The sequence below is a fragment of the Xenopus tropicalis genome, chromosome 3 (genome assembly GCF_000004195.4).
Source record: "Xenopus tropicalis strain Nigerian chromosome 3, UCB_Xtro_10.0, whole genome shotgun sequence".
NCBI classification, from domain to species: domain Eukaryota; kingdom Metazoa; phylum Chordata; class Amphibia; order Anura; family Pipidae; genus Xenopus; species Xenopus tropicalis.
In genome coordinates this window covers 43,041,416-43,062,740 of record NC_030679.2, presented here as the reverse complement: position 1 = coordinate 43,062,740, position 21,325 = coordinate 43,041,416, and the positions used below count along the sequence as shown (strand labels likewise).

At 37.2% G+C, this 21,325-nt stretch overlaps 1 protein-coding gene across 4 annotated transcripts in view; it reads left to right on the top strand.

Moving 5' to 3' along the window:
- Positions 1 to 21,085, top strand: part of cpeb4 (cytoplasmic polyadenylation element binding protein 4) — a 43,062-nt gene extending 21,977 nt beyond the window's left edge. For 2 of the 4 annotated variants that reach the window (XM_004912844.4, XM_031898821.1), the window contains 7 exons: positions 3,645 to 3,668; positions 6,546 to 6,719; positions 11,286 to 11,375; positions 12,188 to 12,306; positions 12,570 to 12,684; positions 14,742 to 14,923; positions 15,711 to 21,085. In XM_004912844.4, the coding sequence (XP_004912901.2) occupies positions 3,645 to 3,668; positions 6,546 to 6,719; positions 11,286 to 11,375; positions 12,188 to 12,306; positions 12,570 to 12,684; positions 14,742 to 14,923; positions 15,711 to 15,938 (932 nt within the window). In that variant the 3' untranslated portion in view covers positions 15,939 to 21,085. The remainder of the gene's footprint in view (positions 1 to 3,644; positions 3,669 to 6,545; positions 6,720 to 11,285; positions 11,376 to 12,187; positions 12,307 to 12,569; positions 12,685 to 14,741; positions 14,924 to 15,710) is intronic. The other 2 variants (XM_002936699.5, XM_031898822.1) reach the window with 1 other exon arrangement.
- Positions 21,086 to 21,325: the final 240 nt, after the last annotated feature.

Below are 21,325 nucleotides of genomic sequence, written 5' to 3'. Positions count from 1 at the left end.
GAAGTTATTCTTTTCCTCAGCAAAATCAACAAAACACAGAAAGTGACATTTGGTGCCAACCTTTTGAACAGAGCTGTAGATAAAATCTACAGAACTAGTAATTTCAAGTGAATATTTAAAATCCAAAGTGCATTTTCAATTTTTTTTGGGTGACCATGTGTTTATCAATGGGTGAAAGAGTTCAGCAGCTGATAAATAGGAATCCCATAGGAATGAATAGAATGTGGCCATATAAAAACACAAGGCCAAAGGTAACGATTATAACTGTTGACATACACTCACACACAATCATTTTTTTTTTCAGTTGCTTTATTTATTTATTTTTTTCAGGTTTTCCAAAATAAGAAGTAGAAGACATACCTTATTTATTTATTAAAATTTCTTATTGCTCCCAGTAGCAGCTGAGTTAGCCAGATCACTGTTTCAAACATTTACAGTATGATACATTAGTAGATACATTGCTTAACAGCAAACAGAATCTTTAGCCCTTGCTGTGCCCCTTCCCTAAAGACTGTCACAGAGTTACTGTTGCATTTGATACATTTGTTGTAGGTATTTTTCTAATGCTGCAGAGAAATATCAAATTGTAACAGTTTTTGAAGCCTTAAGCTTGCACATACATTTTGAGAGACAAAAATAAAACAAACAAAAGGAATTCTGGGAATGAATTCCAAACTCTTAAAAAAAAAAAATAATCCCATTTACATGGGTTTATCCTATAGGCTACAGCTCACCCACTGGGTTTGAAGCTGAAGCCAGGACAATAGCTGATCAGATTATTTGTTTGTAGAGACAAAAATGAAATTGAAAAAAGTCATTATTTCAATATTTGTGATCTGTTATATATTTGTTTCATAAAGGTGAACTGCTCCTTTAAACTATGTGTAAGAAAAAGCAGGTTTTATTCAGTTCTGAAAAACTCAAACCTCTCTTCAGTGTTCAGCTCAGGATGAAACCTCTGACCCATAAGGCTTACACTGAGAGCCTGTTTGCAAACCTTTGCTGTAAATTGGAAGAACAACTAGCCGTTCATTATGTGATGAATGTTAATTGCCACATAGAAGTGGTGTCCTAGGATGGAGGACAAAAACAGCTTTCACATGACTGCCAAGAGGCGTTGCTGTCCCAAGAACAGCAGACAAGGATTTTGAGATGGCCAGCTATTTTCAGCCTACACAGTGTACCTTGTAATTATTTCAAACTGCTTAGTGTTTTCAGGAGCTTATGCATTTGTTTTTACAGTTTTGCAATTTATATGCATTCTAATCCTTATCAGAAATGGAAACATTGGCTGTTGATGCATTTTTTAATACACAATTAATCTTTTTGTAATAAATCCGGGACAAAGTTACGTTTCGGTCCCCGTCGGGGCAATTTTGTGAACCTTAGTGCATCCCAGTTTAAATCTATGCTATGTCAAGAGTGCTGTAAAAATAATGACTTTTTTTAAATACACTGTTAGCTCTTTCTAATTGTTTCTTTTATTGTAGTGGGACTATTTAAATAATCCATTATTTGTATATAGTTATATTTTGCCTTTCAGCATGTTGGTCTTGTCCAGAACAAGGTCTTACCATACTATTCCCTGTGCCCCAACCTGTAAGCAAAAGTTTCATTTTTATAGTGAATCAGTGTTGTATGCAGGGGTGCTGCCGTGAGTTGAGACTTTGGCAGCAACCCCAAAGTGGTGGCAAAAAGCCAATCCTGGTAACTATAACAGGCCAATTAGCAGCTCTGCTAATGCAGAAAGCACAAGTGCGCACTCTGCACTAGCATTGCCACCTCCTAAATCCCCCCCTAATGCAGGGAAGGTAAGTGCTGGGGGGAAAAGGGGGCCACATTGCAGGAGCTGCCTCAGGTTGGCTCCAGGATGAGAATTGCCCCTGGTGGCACATTTTGTCATTAATGTGTACTTGCACTGGGCATGTTAGGTCTGGGAATGGTTAAAGCAGTAGTGCAGGATGGAGGACCATTTCGGTATTACATACTATTGAAGGCAGTGTACTAGGGAACCTATGAGGTATATAATAGCATAGCAATGAAATTTCTTTAGTTATTACCTTTTCTGTGAAGACATTAAAAAAAGCCAGTAAAGCCTTGGGCAATTTTATGATTTCATGCATGTGAAGTTAAGAATAACTGCTCACATAGTAATCTGAGGCCTGCACAAGGCATAGTTTTGTTATGGAGTAATATTTTACAGTGGTGCTTGAAAGTTACCACAATAAATAAGTAAATGAAGCATTATGTTTTTGACTAATTTTGTTAATTGGGTTGTCATGATATAACATCACATTTCAGGTCATATTTATGCAGAAATATTGAATTCCAAAGGCTTTACACAGTTAAGCACAGTAAAATATATACTGTACTTGAGCACTTCTTTGTCAGGGGAAGATTAAGTTAATCATTTTAGGGCCTATTGCTCATTAGGCAGTTGAAGTGTTACTGTGCTGTGAGTTAGACCTGTGCTGGTTATACAGTGAAGTGTTCACAAATTCTTTGCTGCTGCAAGGTGCTAAACAGTAGCCAGGGGTGTACAAATGTATACTTTATTTTTAGGCCAAACCATTACATTTCTTTGTAGTGTTCTTTGGACATGAAGCTGTTTCCTGTCTGCAGTGAATTTCAATCCCATGGTGTGCATTTGTTCCCACTACACGTGACGTATTTTTTTCAGAGAATATAAAGTTAGGAGAGATGCAAAGTGCCATATTTTTTTTGCCCATAAGCCACCACTTTATAATATCATGCTGCTGCTATTGTTCAGTATTTATCATAAAACGTTCTGCCTGACACAATTTAAATCCAGGAGGCACTAGTGGCTTTGCTTGTGGGCTATTTATTTGGTTCTAGATGATGCCAGTTTCTGCTAGGCTTCTGTAGGAAACAGTTTAGTTAGCACAGTGTAGGCAATGTTTGTTCTTTGAGAGGAGTATTCATCTTGATTTAACTCTTCCCAAGCCTAGCACTCCATACATAATGCTGCTAAAATGTAAGGAAACCTTTGCCTGGCACTGAATATACAATGCAAATTAAATAGAATGTAAACCCCAAAATACAGTGTTTCTAAATAAGTATGTGTATGGCTGTCCCATTTTGAATGAATGTCACAGACGTTAGCTAGTGACTGAATGAGCAGTGCAGAAAGGGAAAGGCGGATACTCCCGACAGTTGTATTTACAAATAACTTAAAAACCTCGGAATTATTTTACTTCAAATGTATTAGAAAGTTGCTTAAAATTATCTTTTCTTTCATTAGGAAACATTTTATATTTGGGTTTATGTTACCTACAAGAATGTATTTTGATAGCAGTGACCTTTCATCCTCTCTCAAAGCTGGCAGAGAGTTACTCCAGCTACCTAGCTTCCTGGGCTGTGTTGTTTTATTTCCCTGAGAACTAACCTTGGTATCAGTTACCAGAGAAGTGGTTAACATAACATATAGATGGTTTTTCTACACGTTTAAATCTGCGTATGGTATTTGCTTTTTACATTCTGAATGAAGATATTTGATATATGAAATTTAGTTTGAGAAATACATAGTCTGCAGTTATTTTAAAACGGGTAATGAGCTTCTAAATAAAATTTTTGATTTTGTGATAATATTGTCTGAAAGGATCTTTTCTTTTTTTGACACGCAGCAAGGACATATGGTCGAAGGCGAGGTAATATCTCTTTTACCATCTTCTCATTGTATGTAAAATGTTGAGGCTAAATAGCAAATTGGTGTCTTTAACAACATTGAGAGGGTCTAAAGCCTAAAAAAGAATCTGCTTGGAAGGCTGTTTTAACCTACTGAACTTACTTTACAAGCCCAGAGGTTCATCAGCCCTGTAACATTAATGATCCTTCAATGTTGTCCAAAGCAGCTTTCCAACTTTTGATTTTGCTATGCCATCTTCTGAGTGTCAGTGGCACTGCACATGCCCAGTGTACTGTGGGCTGCCTATCAGAATCTAAAATTAGGGGTCATCAAAACACTACCAGAAGGTGAGGTTACATCTGTTATAGAAGTTGATGCTACAGTCATTTCAGGGCACAGGGCACATTTTGCTGTCAGATGCAATGGCACTGAAAGTTTTCCATGTCCAGTTGGAGTCCATTTCCAGTGGTTAGAGTGATGAGTGCGTCCAGGTCTTTAGAATCCTTGCACTGCACCTATTGACGCAGGGTGCTGAGGGAAAACTGGAGCTACACAAAATTAAACTGATTGAAAATATTACAGCAACTGATTTTTCTGTGAAGCAAAGATGGATGTATCTGTAAATGTATTTCAAAATCTATTGGATCTGTTCATTGCTTACATATTGTCCTCAAACCTAAATTGCACAAGATGTCAAAAACAAGGACTAAAGTCTCCATGTTTCATTGTTTGTTTCTCATAATTTATTTGTTACGACTGAGAAGATTGCGAGAGAAGGTATAGGTTTTTATAGGCGTTTCACAGTTCACTTAGCACAAGTGGAGCGCTAAGTTACCTTTCCCATGCCTGAATATTATGGTTAATGTCATCTGCATTGTATCAGTCAGCACTATAGTGTTTTTTATTGTTCAGAGTGTGGTTATTGACATGAACATCCTGTTAGATTTAAAGGAGAAGGAAAGGCTTACCTGAAACCCTCAGACAGTGCTCCTGTTAGTTTTCTCCCAACAGGGGGACTGGGCAGGGGTTTTAAGTAAGTGAATACAATCACTGGGGGCTGCCTAACCTTTAAGGAAAATTAATAAATGTATAATTGTGTTGGTCATTGCTGTGTCCTTAATAATCAGAAAGTGTTTTTACTTGAATGCTGATTTTTTTCATGACTAGATATTTGTTGTTGTTTTGTTAGGGTTTCAATATGGTAAGCATAATATGTTACAGTGTTTGCCTAGTCTGGTCCACTCTTAAGTTTAACTGATCTGATTTATTTTAAATTGATATTTGCCTGGCTTTATAGAAAAGAGATTAGTTTGGAATCTTTTCTCTTTGCCAGCTGGGAGCATAGAGGGCTGTTAATGTTTTAAGAGATGATAGTGAGAAATATGCAAGTACCGCCACTTGTAGGGAACATAATATTTTATATTATATTTTTACATTTCTGAAATAGGATTTCATGTTCCTTTTATATTCAAAAATTCTATAAAAAAAATGCTTGTGTTAAACTGTCAGAACAGACAAGTGGTTAGGTGGTACTAATGCTTTCCTATTTAATTTCTAATAATTCAGCTCTGAGCAGTTCATTTTTATAAGGGCTCAAAATCCTGCACTGATGTTATCAGTGGATTTAGAATAACAGTAATCTGAAGGCTCTTTAATGAAAATAAAATCTCAGCCGTGTGTTCTTTTATGTATGAATTAGCCTTCGTTCTATTAGTTAGTATCCCACAACTGGGCCCAACCTGGGCAGTGGTTGAGAAGGGCTTCAGAACCCATGCCAACATCTCTGACATGATCTGAAGGGGCCGACTTTAGGACTGACCCGCACTCCTCTGTTAGCCAGACGGAGTAAAAGCATGAATGCATGTCAATAGCATTGCAAGTAACAGTGTGTGTATCTCCTATACTAGCCACCTGTTGCTGGAAAATGTGGTGTAGAAGAGCCCCTCACTGTACTTCTATTTTGTAGGGTTTTGAAAATCATCACAGCAGCCCCCAAACATGCATCAGACCTTGTGGTGGTGTATTACATTTTATTAGGCTTTCACCTAATTATATAACAAACGTACTGACAATGAACTTGCCAATACATTTGTAATTCTTTTCCTTTCCGTGTCAGTGTTCTGACACTCAGCTTACTCATTTAAACCCTCTATCCCTGCTTGCTGAACTGCCCCTGTTCTGCCCATTCCCCTCACATGCAGGGAGGTACCATTATGCGGGTGTCAAACCTATTTTGTGAGAACAAGGAAATAATTAAGAATTGATTACAAATCGTTATGTATGATGAAATGTTAGAAACCTGTTGAAGATAGTGCTCCTTTTAAAAACTTTTTAATGCAAACCGTATCTGAACTAAGAGGCATATTTATCAAAGTGTGAAATTAGAGCTAACCAAAGAAAAGCTCACCTACTTTCTGTACATTCCTGTGGGATTTTTAGAAGGGGTCTTATTTAAGTGGTGAACTGTTACTTTTCACCTATTGATCAATATGTTTCTAAAACTCTCCAAGGAATGAATAGAAAGTGAGTGAGTTTTATATATCTGTACTTTTTACACTTTAGCTTTCTCTAATATTAAAAACACAATTTTATAAATATACCCCCCCCTTCCCCCTTTGGCCAGTGAAAATAGTGGCATGTCCCCCAAGTGCTCCCCATCCAGTTTTCTGTTTCTTAATATATAGAAAGGGGCTGTTTGGTAGTGGTATTTTATATTAATAACTTTTGAAGTTTTTTATGGTGCACTGACGAGCTCACCAGAGGCTTACCTTGCAATTTACAATTATGAAGGCTTATATAAATGTAAAAAAGTATTTATTAATTAGCAGCAGATTGCACATCTAAAGTGATATGACTTAAGGATCATGGTGGCTTTTATTAATCATTCTGTGTCTCCTAGGTCAGTCCTCTCTCTTTCCAATGGAAGATGGATTTCTTGACGATGGCCGAAGTGATCAACCTTTGCACAGTGGCTTGGGGTCACCACACTGTTTCCCTCATCAAAATGGAGAGCGTGTAGAGCGTTATTCACGCAAAGTGTTTGTGGGAGGTCTGCCTCCAGATATAGATGAAGGTACGCTGTTATGTTTCTGTAAGCTTTGTAAGGGTCTGGCATCAACAATGTATGTATGCTGCTAGGTACCTTTTGATATGTAAAACTGAATGTGAATATAAAAAAATATAACTCCCTCAAAGCTTAAGGACTGGTTTGGAAAATGCTGTGTTCATTTGCTTTTATTTTGTTTTATTTAATTTGGCACATATTGTGTAGCACTTGCAAGCAGACCCCCTGCCCACTTTTGTAGTAATATCCAATTGTAACTGAATCATGTTTGAAAAAAAGTATTTGTCTGTGTATTGCTCTTGTTTTGTATCACTTTTGGCTGATGCCGTACAGAGAGATTAGTCGTCCACAGTCAAATCTCTGCTACTGTGGGCGACTAACCCCCTCCCCCCTGAAATGTCCATCTTCTTGCAGTAAATTGAATCAATGGTGGAAAGCCTTACACGTCCGTTGTTCCCGAAATCACAGAGTTTCCTCCTGCAGGCAAGTTCGAGCGAATTCGTAAAAATGAAGCAATACATAGGCCTTTCCACCAGCGATTCACTTTATTGCTAGTAGAAAGTCATTTTGAGCAGATTAGTCACCTGTGGTATCAGAGATTAACTGCGGGTAGCTAATCTCCCCGTGCGGCATCAGCCTTACTCTGTAAAGTGCTGCATGAAATAATCAGAATATTCTGACTCTCGAACAGCCATTATTTTTGTACATGTAGTTTGAAGGCAGTGGTTTACAAAAAAACTTGTTAAAACATTCTGTTGCATGAAAATATATATCTTTTATAAGGATATAGTTATCCATAATATACCAACTGTAAGAAATGAAGAATAATGTTCAATTAACTGTATTTTGTGGTTGTTTTGCAAAACATCCGCCGTAATGAACTGAACTAGGAGACACACACATAGGAGACACACACTTAACCCTTATTACTGAGATCCACAGAGTGTGACCAGCAGCAGATTACTGTTTCAGCAGATAACCCACCCTTTGTTGGATGAAGGGAGGGTTACCCCCCTGAAAAAGGTAATTTTGTGGTCACACTCTGTGGCTTTCAATAAATGGCTTAACCAACATTTTTCCTGCTTCTTTCCAGTGCCAATATGAAAATGTGATTTAAAAAAAAAAAGATTTTAATATCTGTTTACTTTTAAATTTAGCATAATTTTCAGTATTGTTAGAATGATCTAAATAAGGCGGCAACTTCAATTCATGAGTGTTTTTTTTTCTTGTGTCTCTTTTGAAGGGACGATAGTGAAGAACTTTGGCTGTTAGATTATTACACAAAGGGCTTCTTTTAAGATATTTTTTTCCACATTGAAGCAGAGCTAGTTTTTCCCACCTTAGTAAAGAATTTGTGCCTGTTATCAAAGACTTTGTTTGAGAAGAGGTACTTAAAGGAGAAGGAAAGTTATTTTGGCATTTTACTGCCAATAGATTTGCCACATTAGTGCCACCTAGAATACTTTATTTATTCTGCAGAAAGCATTACCATACCTGAGTAAAGATCCCTAGAAGCTATCTCTGTTTAATATTGCAGCTGCCATTTTAGCTTGGTCTTCATAGCTTCCTGCTGTATAGTTCTAGCCCTTATAGCTCAGATCACACATTCCTGAGGGTGTGGGTAGTGAGTTTTATGAATTTTTATGGAAGGGGGGAGAGAAGAGAGAACTGCTCAGACTCTGGCCCCAGGAATGAAGAATTTTTCTGAGAAAGGAAGTGATATACCCTAAGAACATGTCTACAAAAAAGGAGACAAGAAATCCTGTGTTTCTTTTGATAGAGGATTCAGTGCAGCGCTTCTGTGAGTGCTTACTTAGTTTTTACCATTCATTTTTTTAAGGGGGCATATAATTATGTATACTCTGTATACATATATAAGGGAACATATTATAATCTATTTAATGCTTTATTTACCAGTTGGTCCTTCCAGCAGACACACCGATTAGAGGTTCTGTTAAATATTCTAAAAAGGGTTTTTTTTATTTTTACAGTGAGAGTTGTGGAATTCTCTCCCTGAATCAGTCGTACTGGCAGATATATTAGATAGCTTCAAGAGGGGGTGGATGGCCTTTTAACATGTGAGAAAATACAGGGTTATGGGAGATAGCTCTTAGTACACGTTGATCCAGGGACTGGTCCGATTGCCATCTTGGAGTCAGGAAGGAATTTAATTTTTCCCCTCTGCAGCAAATTAGAGAGGCTTCAGATGATTTCTTTTGCCTTCTTCTGGATCAACTAGCAGTTACACAAGTTATATAAGCATAAAAGTTTGAACTTGATGGTCATGTTTGCACAAATGGTATTTCGGTATATCTAGGAGTAGCTGACACTCTAGAAAGGAAAAGAAAGACATAGGGCCTGATCTACTAAAATAGCAGCTATACTTGTACCAGTGCAGAGGCCCACAGCAACCAGTGAGAGCTTTGCTTTCATTTTATAGTAATAGAGTAATGGAAGCTAAAGGCACTACATACAGGCAGGTCGTGTACGCGCTGCGACCAGTCTACCCAAGGTCCAAACAGACAGAAAGCATACAAAGACATGGTATGGCCGACTTTCTATTTTTTTATCGTTTGTGCAAAGAGCATGAACAATCGGAACAGCAGGAAATAAATAAGTAGCTGCGGCTTCTCTTCATCTGCCAATGATGGAATAATGAAGCCTGCCCAATCTCTGAACTGGTACATGGATATTAATCAGGATGGTTGGACCACCATACAGTGTATCTGGACATAGGGGCGTGTTTACTAAGATTGGCAATAAATATCTCTGGTGATGTTGCCCATAGCAACCAATCAGCAATAAGATTTGAACAGTCACCTACAAGTTAGAAATCAAAGCAAAGACCTAATTGGTTGCCACAGGTAACATCACCAGTGATATTTATCTACATTCTTAGTAAACACACCCCTTAGAGGGAATGTGTAAACAGGTTACGTATTTTTGCTCTGTAACACATCATGCCCTGCTTAGAGTTGATATCCCCTTTATCTTGTTTATTAGTTAACTACTGTACTTGTATTAGTGCAAATGTTGTATTTCTCTTCATATGCGTGCATTTGCAGACATATTTGGCTTTTCCCCTCTAAAGATAGTTCCAGCAATATTTTATTCCCTGCATCACACTGCTTTCTTTCTGTTTATTGTGTATTATGCTGGCTTATGATATACATGTTTCAATTACATTTTCATGTGAGATATCTTGGTTCATACAGGGTTCTATTTATTGCTGATAAATCCCTGCGTGGCAGGGTACCTTGCTTGTCACTAGAATATATAGACAATAAGAATTCTCCTATTTAGTTATCAGCAAGGTCTGGTATATTGCTTAGGACCATGATTTTCAAACCTGAATAATGTGTTCTTTTATCAATATTATTTTTTTTATTAGAAGAATGGTGCATGATGTCAATAACCTTGAGTCACAGCTAACCCTGTGGCTAATCATCTTGGGCTTTATGTGTAAATAGATTATACAGCAGAGGTAGATCTTTTCTTTTCAATAGAACACATCCAAGTATTGCAATGTATATATTAATGTTAATGTATCTCTTATAATGTTATACAGATTTGTAGCACTTAGTGAACTATTTTTTGTCAGATTTTGAGTAATGAGTGTCCCTTAAAGGAAAGTCAATAATCACTGGGGGTGCCCCTTCCCCCCAGTGATTGCATTCACTTACCTAATTCCCCAGGCTGGTTGTCTGTTAGCAGAAAATTGACTTTTTTTCTACTCTACTGTGCATGTATCCGCCATGGGATTTGGAAGAAAGCACAGGGTCACTTTGTGGGGCCCTGGTCTGGGTCAGTTTCTTGTAACAGGAGCACCAGCCCAGAGTATCGGGCAAGTGAATTCAATCCCAAGTGTTTGTGACTTTCCAAAGTTCACAGAACCAAATCCTGCCTGTAGAGAAACAGGATTTCTGCCAAAGAGTGAGCTGTAAAAGCTCTTCTAGGCTAAAGGTCCCCATACACGGGCCGACTATAGCTAATCGGCCTGTGTATGGGGAGAGCAGAGCGGCCTGGCCGATCGATATCTGGCCTGAAATTGGCCAGATCTCGATCGGCCAGGTTAGAAAATCCGGTCGGATCGGGGACCGCATCGGCTCGTTGATGCGGTCCCCGATCCAACTGCCCCATTGCCGCCCACATAATCCGATCGTTTGGCCCCAGGGCCAAACGATCGGATTTTTTTTTTTTTTACCTAAATGCTCCCCGATATCGCCCACCCCTAGGTGGGGATATCGGGGGAAGATCCGCTCGCTTGGCGACATCGCCAAGCGAGCGGATCTGCTCGTGTATGGCCACCTTAAGGGTGCAAACTCCCCCAAAGGATGTATTAGACCTAACTGTCAATTAAAACCTGGCTCCACCTACTGCACAAAGAGTGCATGAAGAGAGACAGATGCTTAGGGAGAGAGTGAAAAGTAATTTGGTTATTTCAGAAACCCCCCTTAGGGCCGTTATTTGCTGGGTTTCCAAGCTAAAAAGGTAAGACTGTATTTACTTTGTCTAGCTACATGTCTTTACTGTGTGGTTGCATACAAAGTTGTAACCTTTACTTCCCCCCCATAGATGAGATCACCGCTAGTTTTCGGCGTTTTGGACCTCTTATAGTGGATTGGCCACATAAGGCAGAAAGCAAGTCTTATTTTCCACCAAAAGGTATTATTTCTTAATTTCTTGTAAATTTGTTTTCAAAATGTATTCCAAAAATTATGCCAATTAGGGGTTGCATATTTTAGTTTAATGCATTTTTAAGTAATCTCACAATCTTTTTAAAGATTGTCTGTAAAGGTTGGAAGCAAAATGCTAATGCCGTGGATGTATTTAATTTTTATTATCTGTTATTTTTAAGACTGCCATATTTACATAGTGCATCCTGTACCTAAAGATCTGCTCATTTGGCAGAAGGCATACATAGGATCCAACTCTCACTGCACCCAGGTGGATTGCTGTGGGACAAAATGTGGCTCATATGTGCAGTTATAGGGGGGATCCCATTTATTCCTGCTACTTTTAGTTTTTTTTTTTCTTTTAGCAGGGAAAGCATCATGTGACACTGGCCTTAAATAAGCAGTGGAATGATATTTTAGTACAGTGGGGGTGGGTCTGTATGAATGGATGACCATGATATGCTTATCATGGCTGTCCAATGTGACACTCCCCAACTGCTGTTGCAGCTCCCAGCATCCAGTGACAGGGAACATCTTAAAATATTAATATAGGATCAGTTTTAAATAAACCTAATGTTTTTAGTGGTGGGTTTTGTGTTAGTGATGCCGTTAAAGTTACTACCATTGCCTAGTATATTTTAGTAGAAAAAGGGAAGAAATCCAATTAAGAGACAAAACAATTTTAAGATGTAAAACTGTTATATCTTTGAAAGTTATGTGAAGAGGAGTAACTGGGCTAAGTAAACTGTACATAAGTGTGAGATTTTGTCGTAAAGCCATGTCATTTGTCTTGTAAACTAGGTTATGCATTCTTGCTGTTCCAAGATGAAAGCTCTGTACAGGCTCTGATTGATGCATGTATTGAAGAAGATGGCAAGCTTTACCTGTGCGTGTCAAGTCCTACAATCAAAGACAAGCCTGTAAGTTTAACCCTTGCCCTGCTTTGGTCTGCACCACAAGTTAAAACTGACAGAGGCATACTAAGTATTTTTACTGTACAATGCCCAAGATAGACAAGGATACATGCATACAAAATAAAATATTCATTTACAGGTGAAGTTGTCACAAACGGCTAGAAAGAAAGCAGCCCAGCGAATAATTACCCTTTGTTATTGACAAATACAAAGTCCCTGACAGTAGGTTTTCTTTAGCCACTTTATGAAGTTCCTCTATTGTTGTACAGGTTCAGATCCGTCCCTGGAACCTCAGTGACAGTGACTTTGTGATGGACGGCTCACAGCCTCTTGACCCTCGGAAAACCATTTTTGTTGGAGGTGTTCCACGACCATTACGAGCCGGTATGTTTATGTAACGCTGCATTTTTAAATTCTGTTGTATTTTATACTCTGGATTTCCATTGCTTTCCCTCCTCATGCAAAGCATAATGCATTTTTTTCTCATAATACTTTTAAAAGTAAATTTATAGTTCTGCAGCAGTTGTTCAAGGGACATTTCTGCCGTTCTCAACCCGAAGATGTCAGCAATAGGTAGATTGGTGTTCAACAATAACTGAAGAGCAGTAGCTATAATTGCAAAATATCAACTTGCTCAGTTGTAGTTCTCTGTTTATAGCAAAGTTATTTGTTTACACTGCTGGCACCGATAGCAATCTAATATAGAACATACAATTTCTGACTCTGAGAACAGTGGAAATATCTAAGAGCCTGGGTGTATTTGAATAGGAATCCACTGCAGCCCTTAAATAATGTTGCTGCCATGCTCATATACTTTAGCAACTTCTACTCCTTTGCTCTGCTTCTCTACTACTTTCTACATTGCCTTTCCCTTTTCAGGTAAAATTCAAACTAATGACCCTGACATTCAAAAGCATTTTACAGATCTGCTTTAACCAAAGCTCCTTGCTGATGTCATTATTTATCAAAATAGTGGGTAATAACCCCAAGAAGCTATATTGCTGTATTAACATTGAAACATTAGATGACTTGTCTTGCTAAATAGATTCTTCTGTTTAGGGAAATAATTGAAAGATCGTATTAGAGATCACTGCACAATGGCCGTAACATAGGAAATAAAATACCTCATTAAATATGTAAAGCAAACCCCATGATTAATTTAAGAAGGCAGTTGATATGTTGAATTTTCTAAAACAAAGGCTTTCTGCGTGAACATGGTGACAGCTTCTACAGAGATGCCCAACTATTTAAAGATGTATAATGCTGGGTCTTTCAAATTATTTTGCATTAAACAGTAATCATTGTGTTTCCCATTACCAAAGTTAACACATTTTTTTCAATTTCAGGAAAAACTGTGTGGTTAGTTTTTTCCTGTCAAGCCTTAGATTGTTTTGTTTTCTTGAAAATATATAAAATAGTCTGTAGCATGAATATATCTCTTGTCCAAATGTTGCTTTTGCATAATCGATGAAAATGTAATTGAAGCAGCATTTCTATATGTATATGAAATAACAATTTTCAATGATTTTACATTTATTAAAAAAAAACAGTATCTGTTTGTTCTTTACTATTCTCTTGACTGCTTGTAAGACTACAAAAACAGTGCTGCAGAAATCAGCCCTCCCTCAGCCAAGACTCTGTTTCCAACAATACCTTGCATCTTTGTGCTATTGTCCTTCTCAGGTCTGTTAATCATAAAACATGCAAGGCATTGTGGGAATTGGAGTCTCTAATGGAGGAGAGCTGAATACAAGTGAAAAAGTTTCAGTGGTATGAGTAGTCAGGACAAGTAGTGGATAGAATAGCAAGAGACTGATTCAGCTTTTAGTTGCAGTTATATTTATATGTAACTTTACAATAATTGAACGTTTTAAATGCCAAAACATAATTTGCATGGACATTACATTTCAGGAAGCTTTATATAAAAAATAATAAATAATAAAGTCGGCAAATGATTCCAGTGCAGAAATGTATTTTCTGTTGTAGTTTTTTTTACTAGAGAGTGTGAATTGCACGTTTTTATTTAGCCTTAACTCTACTGGAAGTCCAGAGTATACAGGTATGAGATCTGTTATCTGGAAACCTGAAAGTTCCAACTTATGGGAAGGCCATCTCCCATACACAAATAATTCAGATTTTTAAAAATGATTTCCTTTTTCTCTGTGATAAAAATAAAACAGTACTTGTACTTGATCCCAACTAAGATATAATTAATCCCTGTTGGATTTAAAACATAATAAATGTTTAAATTACTTTTTAGTAAATTTAAGGTATGGAGATCCAAATTATGAAAAGACCCCTTAAGACCCCGAGCATTCTGGATAACAGGTCAAATGCCTGCATTAATCTGCACTCACTGAACCCCTAGAGGAGACATCCTAGTCACTTGTACCAATGCGTTTGACTTTTTCTTTAACATGAATTTATATTTTTTTTTTCAGTGGAATTGGCCATGATAATGGACCGGTTGTATGGAGGAGTATGTTACGCTGGCATTGACACTGACCCTGAGCTAAAGTACCCAAAAGGAGCTGGGCGTGTTGCCTTTTCAAATCAGCAGAGTTACATAGCTGCTATCAGTGCCCGATTTGTTCAGCTGCAGCATGGAGAAATAGATAAACGGGTGAGATTTTGACAATTGTTTATGTATTGCTTCATGCAGTTCAGTATTGTCCAACTTGTTACATACAAACTTTAATGGTGATGTTGCTCATAGCATCCAATTAGATGCTTTGCTTTTATAACTGTTGAAATCTAATTGCTAATTGGTTGCCCTGGGCAACATCATCGGTAATGCTTCACTCCACTTTTTACACAGCATAATAAATATACCCCTAATTTACTTGGAGTTGCTGCTTATTCATGTGTTAGATTTCCTAAGGCAGTTGAGTGCTGACATGATTGTTCAGTGCTGATTATCAGTAATCTTAGAAATCATTTTCAGCAACTACTACTTGCCAAGCTAGGAAGGAAGTTAGCGTATATTATAGCAAGTACCTAATAATTTTTAAATACACTGCAGTGGCTTGCTGGAAACAAACAGACAGCTCTAAGAGATAATAACATAAGTCATTTCTAATATGAGTATTTTATATTGAGTAGATTTTGGTTTCTCAACGCTACTTTGTGTTCAGATCACAAAGTAACTATAGGCAACTAGATGGGCCACTAGGTCTGTAGTTTGCTATAAATTTCTTTGTTCACATATACCAATTCCCTTTATTTTATTTCATTGTCCACCAAACCAGAAATATATTATTGCATATTAATGCCTTGTGTTGGTATGAAGAAAATTAAAGTTTTTTTTAGATTGTCTTGTTGCTAAAGACTTCTCTCATAACTGTGTTAGTAATGTGTGTTCCTGTAAAACTGATGTTTGCCGCTTACTTCATTATTCATTTTTTTGCCAGGTGGAAGTGAAGCCATATGTCTTGGATGATCAGCTGTGTGATGAGTGTCAAGGGGCACGCTGCAGTGGCAAATTTGCTCCGTTCTTCTGTGCTAACGTTACCTGTCTGCAGTATTACTGTGAATATTGCTGGGCTGCTATCCATTCACGTGCTGGCCGAGAGTTCCACAAGCCACTGGTGAAGGAGGGAGGAGACCGCCCGAGGCATATTTCATTCCGCTGGAACTGAGCAACCCATTGCTTAGCTCACTTTGCAAGCATCCAAATAAGTGCACTCTTCTGTTCTCTTAATCTCTCTCCCTTCTACCATCGTTAGGAACGCATGTCCTCTTGTTGTAGTCTGTATTTTAACAATAGTATAATGAAAGAATGACCTACACCATAGGTATTTTGTAGAGTCTTGTGTCATTGAGAACTGTATTGGAACGCCTCTTGTCCATAACAATATCACTCTGATGCATGCAAGTTTCATGCTGTCCTTTTAAAATAGTAGGGGAGCAGGGGGACTGCAACAATTTATCATTAATATATTATTTTTTTTATATATTATTTTAATGGAGAGGAAAGCTTAAAGCGAGAATACTATTGAGCGAGAAATAGAGTATTTTTTTTTTTAATTAAATTATTGTTAAATAAAAAGTAACGTAAGAATACTGTTAATGTAACCATGCAACCACAATAACACTATGGGTTTGTTGAACAGTTTTTTTAATATATATATATATATATATTATTGGAGGGGATTTTTTTAGCATCTATTTATTGTTTGTATTTTTCCAGACTTTATTAAAAAAAAAAAAAAAAGTCAGCAGTTGCCTATTAAAAGCATTAAGCAGTAAACAGCATGGGCGAACGTGAAGCAACATTGAAAATTTACTTTTCCGGTCATTCAAGAAGATCTGAAGGTTTAGAAATGGCAGATGCCTCCAATTTTTCCACATTTTGTTTTTAATTTCTTTTATGTTGACCTCTTGGAAACTGGCTAATTCTCCTTAGAGCTCCAAAGTCTTTTAATCGTGAGCTATTTGCATTAAGCTTTTTAAGAATGTAAATGTTGAGTGAAGTTACTACTGAGGGGAGTGCACTTATTTATTTTTTCAGTGAAATTAAAAAAAAACAAAACTTTAAAAAGTTTTAACATAAAAAAACACATAAGTTCACTCATAGCCCCCTTATTTCCTCCAAAATCCTACCAAAGCTCAGTAAAATACGATAAATATCTGAAGGCAGGAATTTCCTCTCCGAAAGAACAAATGTATAGATTTTTATTTTTTTGAAGCTTAATATATATCTCTATAGTTCTGATTTACCTAAACCTACACCAGGTGCCAGCTTTTGTGTTCTCCATTTTGACACACGAAACTTGAACTATACCTCCAGGGTGGTATTAAATATATTTCTTAAGCAGTCTTAAATCTGGACTGGAACAGGGGGAGCCTTCTCTTATGCATAAGCCTTTGACACCTTCGTTGAAACGTTACTGTGAATGGCAGCGATCTTTGTTAAGATCCCTACATCAGTTGGGGGTGGGGGGTTCTTTTGAATCCGTTGGCTGGTTAGGGGCTAGTTAAGGCTCCCCTCAGCATGAAGTCACTTTATACTTCTGCATTGTTTGTCCACCAAGGGACGTTTGCAGTTCAGATTGCAGCGCCGTTTTCATCTTTGTGCAGTGAGCAAGCAGTGGAAACTGGTGCTGTACTGTGGAGCTGCCAATGGGCCATAATTGCTTTGCACATAGTTAAGAAAGTGGCTCTCAATGCAGAATTTCTTGTCCGCTTTATTTTTCATAATCCCTATCCCATTCTTAAATATCCATTTTTTGTCTTTCTAAAATTAAAGCAGATAGTTGTCATGTCCATGTACAGTTAACATGGGTTTGGAAGTGAGATTGTTAAACAAAGCCCAGACTAAACCTACTGAGCGTTAGAGTAATGGCACACATTTTTTGATTGCTGCGTTGGTGTTAAATGCCAAAATACGCAGGACCCAAAACCTCCCTATGTGCCATTGTCCTTTAGGGGTGCAATACTAATTGCCATATTAAGCTGCTTATACCAGTAACAAATCTCTCAATGCCTTAACCCGCTTAGTGCCAGAGATTTCCCAATTACATTGCAGTACCCTTCTGAAGAGCGAGCGCTATCGCTTAAACACAATTTTATAAAGTTTCTCTTGAATACTATTCGGCACGCTATTCTGCCCCACTCACAAATTTGTGTTGGGAAGGGAATACAGATCTATATGTATCCATGTGCCGCATTGGCCTTTATTGACAGCAACACATAAGTCGCTTTTTATGCAAGTGTATAACGAGACTGGCATGGTTTTGGAGCAAGAGTCGTGTTTCTGCATAACAGATGGCCATGCTGCCATACAAGGCATGGTAAGGCCTTATAAAACCATAGATAAAGAGAATGTTACATGGGTGATAAATATCTACTTTCTGTAAAAATAAAAAGCAATGCTTTCTTAAAAAAAAATCTGGTTTTGATACATTGAAAAACTATATTGATTCTTCAAGCAGTTGCTTTACGGATTTTAAAAATATATTACGTAAAGAGCTTCTTTTTGTTGTGATGTCAAGGCCAGATGACAGAAATAATCTGTACAAAGTTCTTGGATTTTAAACAGTGAGCTTAGTGTATATAATTAAAAATGCACCAAAAATTGAGAGGCATTGCTTCTAAGCATGCTAATTTAACAACATAGGTTGAGAATACCAAAGACTCGCTGTGTAGTGTTATACAAGTCTTAAATGTGGAGCCCTTTTGTGATAACCCCAGTAAACTTAGACCTATGACACACACAGAACTAAGTGGAGTTACTCAATATAGATATATATATATATAAGAACTGGTTGAAGAAGACATGGCAGTTACAGGTAGACCACTGCTTAGAACATCAAAGTGTTGGTCGCCATCTCTGCCTTGGACAGCACAATTCCTGTATGGCTCTATAGGAAGCAGTAACAAGCAGGCAGGGGCTCAGCCTGAACACAGTGGATATAAAACTACCTTGAGGGCCAGTTTGCTTAACCCTGTAGAATCAACACTGTACTATGCGTGATAACTATTGCATGGAATGGGGTTATGATAAAATAAAGTTCAAAATGGAGACATTTGCTGGAGAATACTGAAGTCTAGGCAAGGAAGCTGCTTTTAAACCCATCCCTTAACTATTAAAAAAAAAAACGAAAAACAAAAAAACTTCTATAGTGGGTGCTCTTGAATTCATCTGGTCAGGAATTCTCTCCGATCCTGAGAGATTGTTAAAAAGCTTTTTATGCTTTGGATACCTGTATAGGTGGCACTGGGGTGTGCTAGAGTGCCATTCCTACCAGTAAACAGTGGCAATGATTTTAACCTTTTCACTGCCAAAAGACAAGCACCACGTTACATGCAAAGAAATGGACCACATTATGGCTGGAGGTGGCGGTTGCCTTACCTTCAGCATGGAAAAGGTTAACCCTCCAGAATAAAACAACAGATAACACTGTTTGGAAGCTAGCTTTGAAGAATATTTTCCTTTAATTTCCCCTTTGTACATGACCTGCTGAATTTCGGTACAGTGTTTTTGTAGCTAACTTATTTTTGTCATGCACATATTGTACACTTGTTATGCACTAATTTTATATATATATATATATCTTATGTTTCCAGCAGTGAGCATTTAGGCCCACTTTTCACTGGCGGGATATCTCTTTATGCAATACCTCAATTTTTCATATTGCAAAGAGTAGCTTTTTGTACTTTTATTACGGAGAGATCTTCATATAATTCATTTTTTAAGATAAATAATTTTAATAAATTTTTATTTTCTTATATTCTGCTTTTTATACATTTCAGTGCTCTGCATACATACGGTAATGATGGATGTGGCGCACTGGTAATGCTACTTTAGAATCTGCAGAGATACAATAACACGCGGCTTCCAACATCCTAGCCCTGCACCAAGTTTTGGTGGAAATTCTCATTCAGTGACTGACTTAGACCTACTCGGAAGAGTTTAAAACACAGCATGACTTTGACAATTTAATCTCATCCTTTCGTCCCTTGGGAAAACAAAAACCACACACACTAAATAAAAAAAAAAAAAAAGTAGCATAGAAATGAAATAGTAAAGTAACAACCAAACATATAGTCAACTTCATATGTTTCTTTTTTTTAAAGAATTTAATATATATATATAAATAAATATATATACACACAAACAAAATCGCAGACTTTTTTCGGTGAATGTTTAGCCATTTTCAATATTAACAGAACATTAATGTTTAGGCGTTTTTAAAGCAGATGTAAAACTGCAGTTTGGGAAAAAAAGAAAAAGACAAAAAAACTTGATTTGGGAAAAAACAAAAAACAAACAAAAAAAAAAAAGTCCAGTAAATTTTTAAAAAGCCAGCGCGTTCTGGTTCCAGATGTGTAATGTTAGTATGCATGACTAATATAAGGACAAATATTGTTATTCTACTAATATTCACTTGTTGTTATTGTGTGAAAAGCGTGTTTACAGATAACACTTCAATTTACAGCGCATAAAGTACCATGAAATCTCTCTGCACTCAGCTGCCATTACATGGATATGTGGCTTTCGTATTATAACGTATGCTATTAGATAATCGATGGCCGCTGTTGGCACCTCCGTTTATTCGCTGGGAAGAAGCATGTGACCTATAGCATAATCCCTTTTGAGTCTCTTCGGCATAACCCAGAGTTTTTTATTTTTTTTTTTTGTTGTCCTAACACCCACTTTCAGCTGAGCGGAACCCGATTTCTGTGGCCGTCACAGTGGGCAGCGGAGGTTCCAACCGTCACATCCGGGGGGGGTGTTAACATGGTTCTTTTCTGCACTGTAAAGCAAACTGTGTTACGGATTTGTTTGAAATGTGATGAAGTACCCTCACTGCCCAGTGCTTTGGCCCTAGTATATATCTACTTCTCCATACACAGACCTCTGCATATTGCAAGTTAAACGTTTGCAGTGAATGACTAGCATTTTAGAGATAATGCTGTTGGAAAGACTTGATCCCACCTTTTTTTTTTCTTTCTTTTTTTTCTTTTTTTTTATATTGTTTTGAAGAGTTTAAGCCTTCTGTTATAAGGTGATTTAAAACTTGAATGTGATAATAAATTGTGGTGAGTTGAACTTTCAAGCTGTTATGTGCAATACTTATTTCGGACTTTTGGAAGATCTTTGCAGTGTAATTCTTCATTGTTTTTAATTGCAGGCATTTAAAAGATGTTTTCTACTGTTCTAGTAAATCCTCTTTCTTGCTGGTGTTTCTAAAGAAAAGAAATCAGAAATCAATCTTTCTACTAATGTAAAACTGAAGATTATTTTTTAAAAAAACAAATGGAATAAAAGAAGTTTTGGTCATTGGCGTTATTTTGTTACCTTCTTTTAACCTTTGGCGCCCTGGAAGAGCCCCGATCCGCTCGCGCTTATCCCGCTCCTGCAGAGGCGCAAAAGGTTAAAGCTACTGTGATTGATAACATTGTAAGAATTGGGACAATATTGTATTTCAATTGTTTTATTTTTTATATTTTTAAATTTGAAAGTATAATTAGTTTTTATAATTTTCATCAGATTCCTTTTGTTATATTTTTTTGGAAGTGA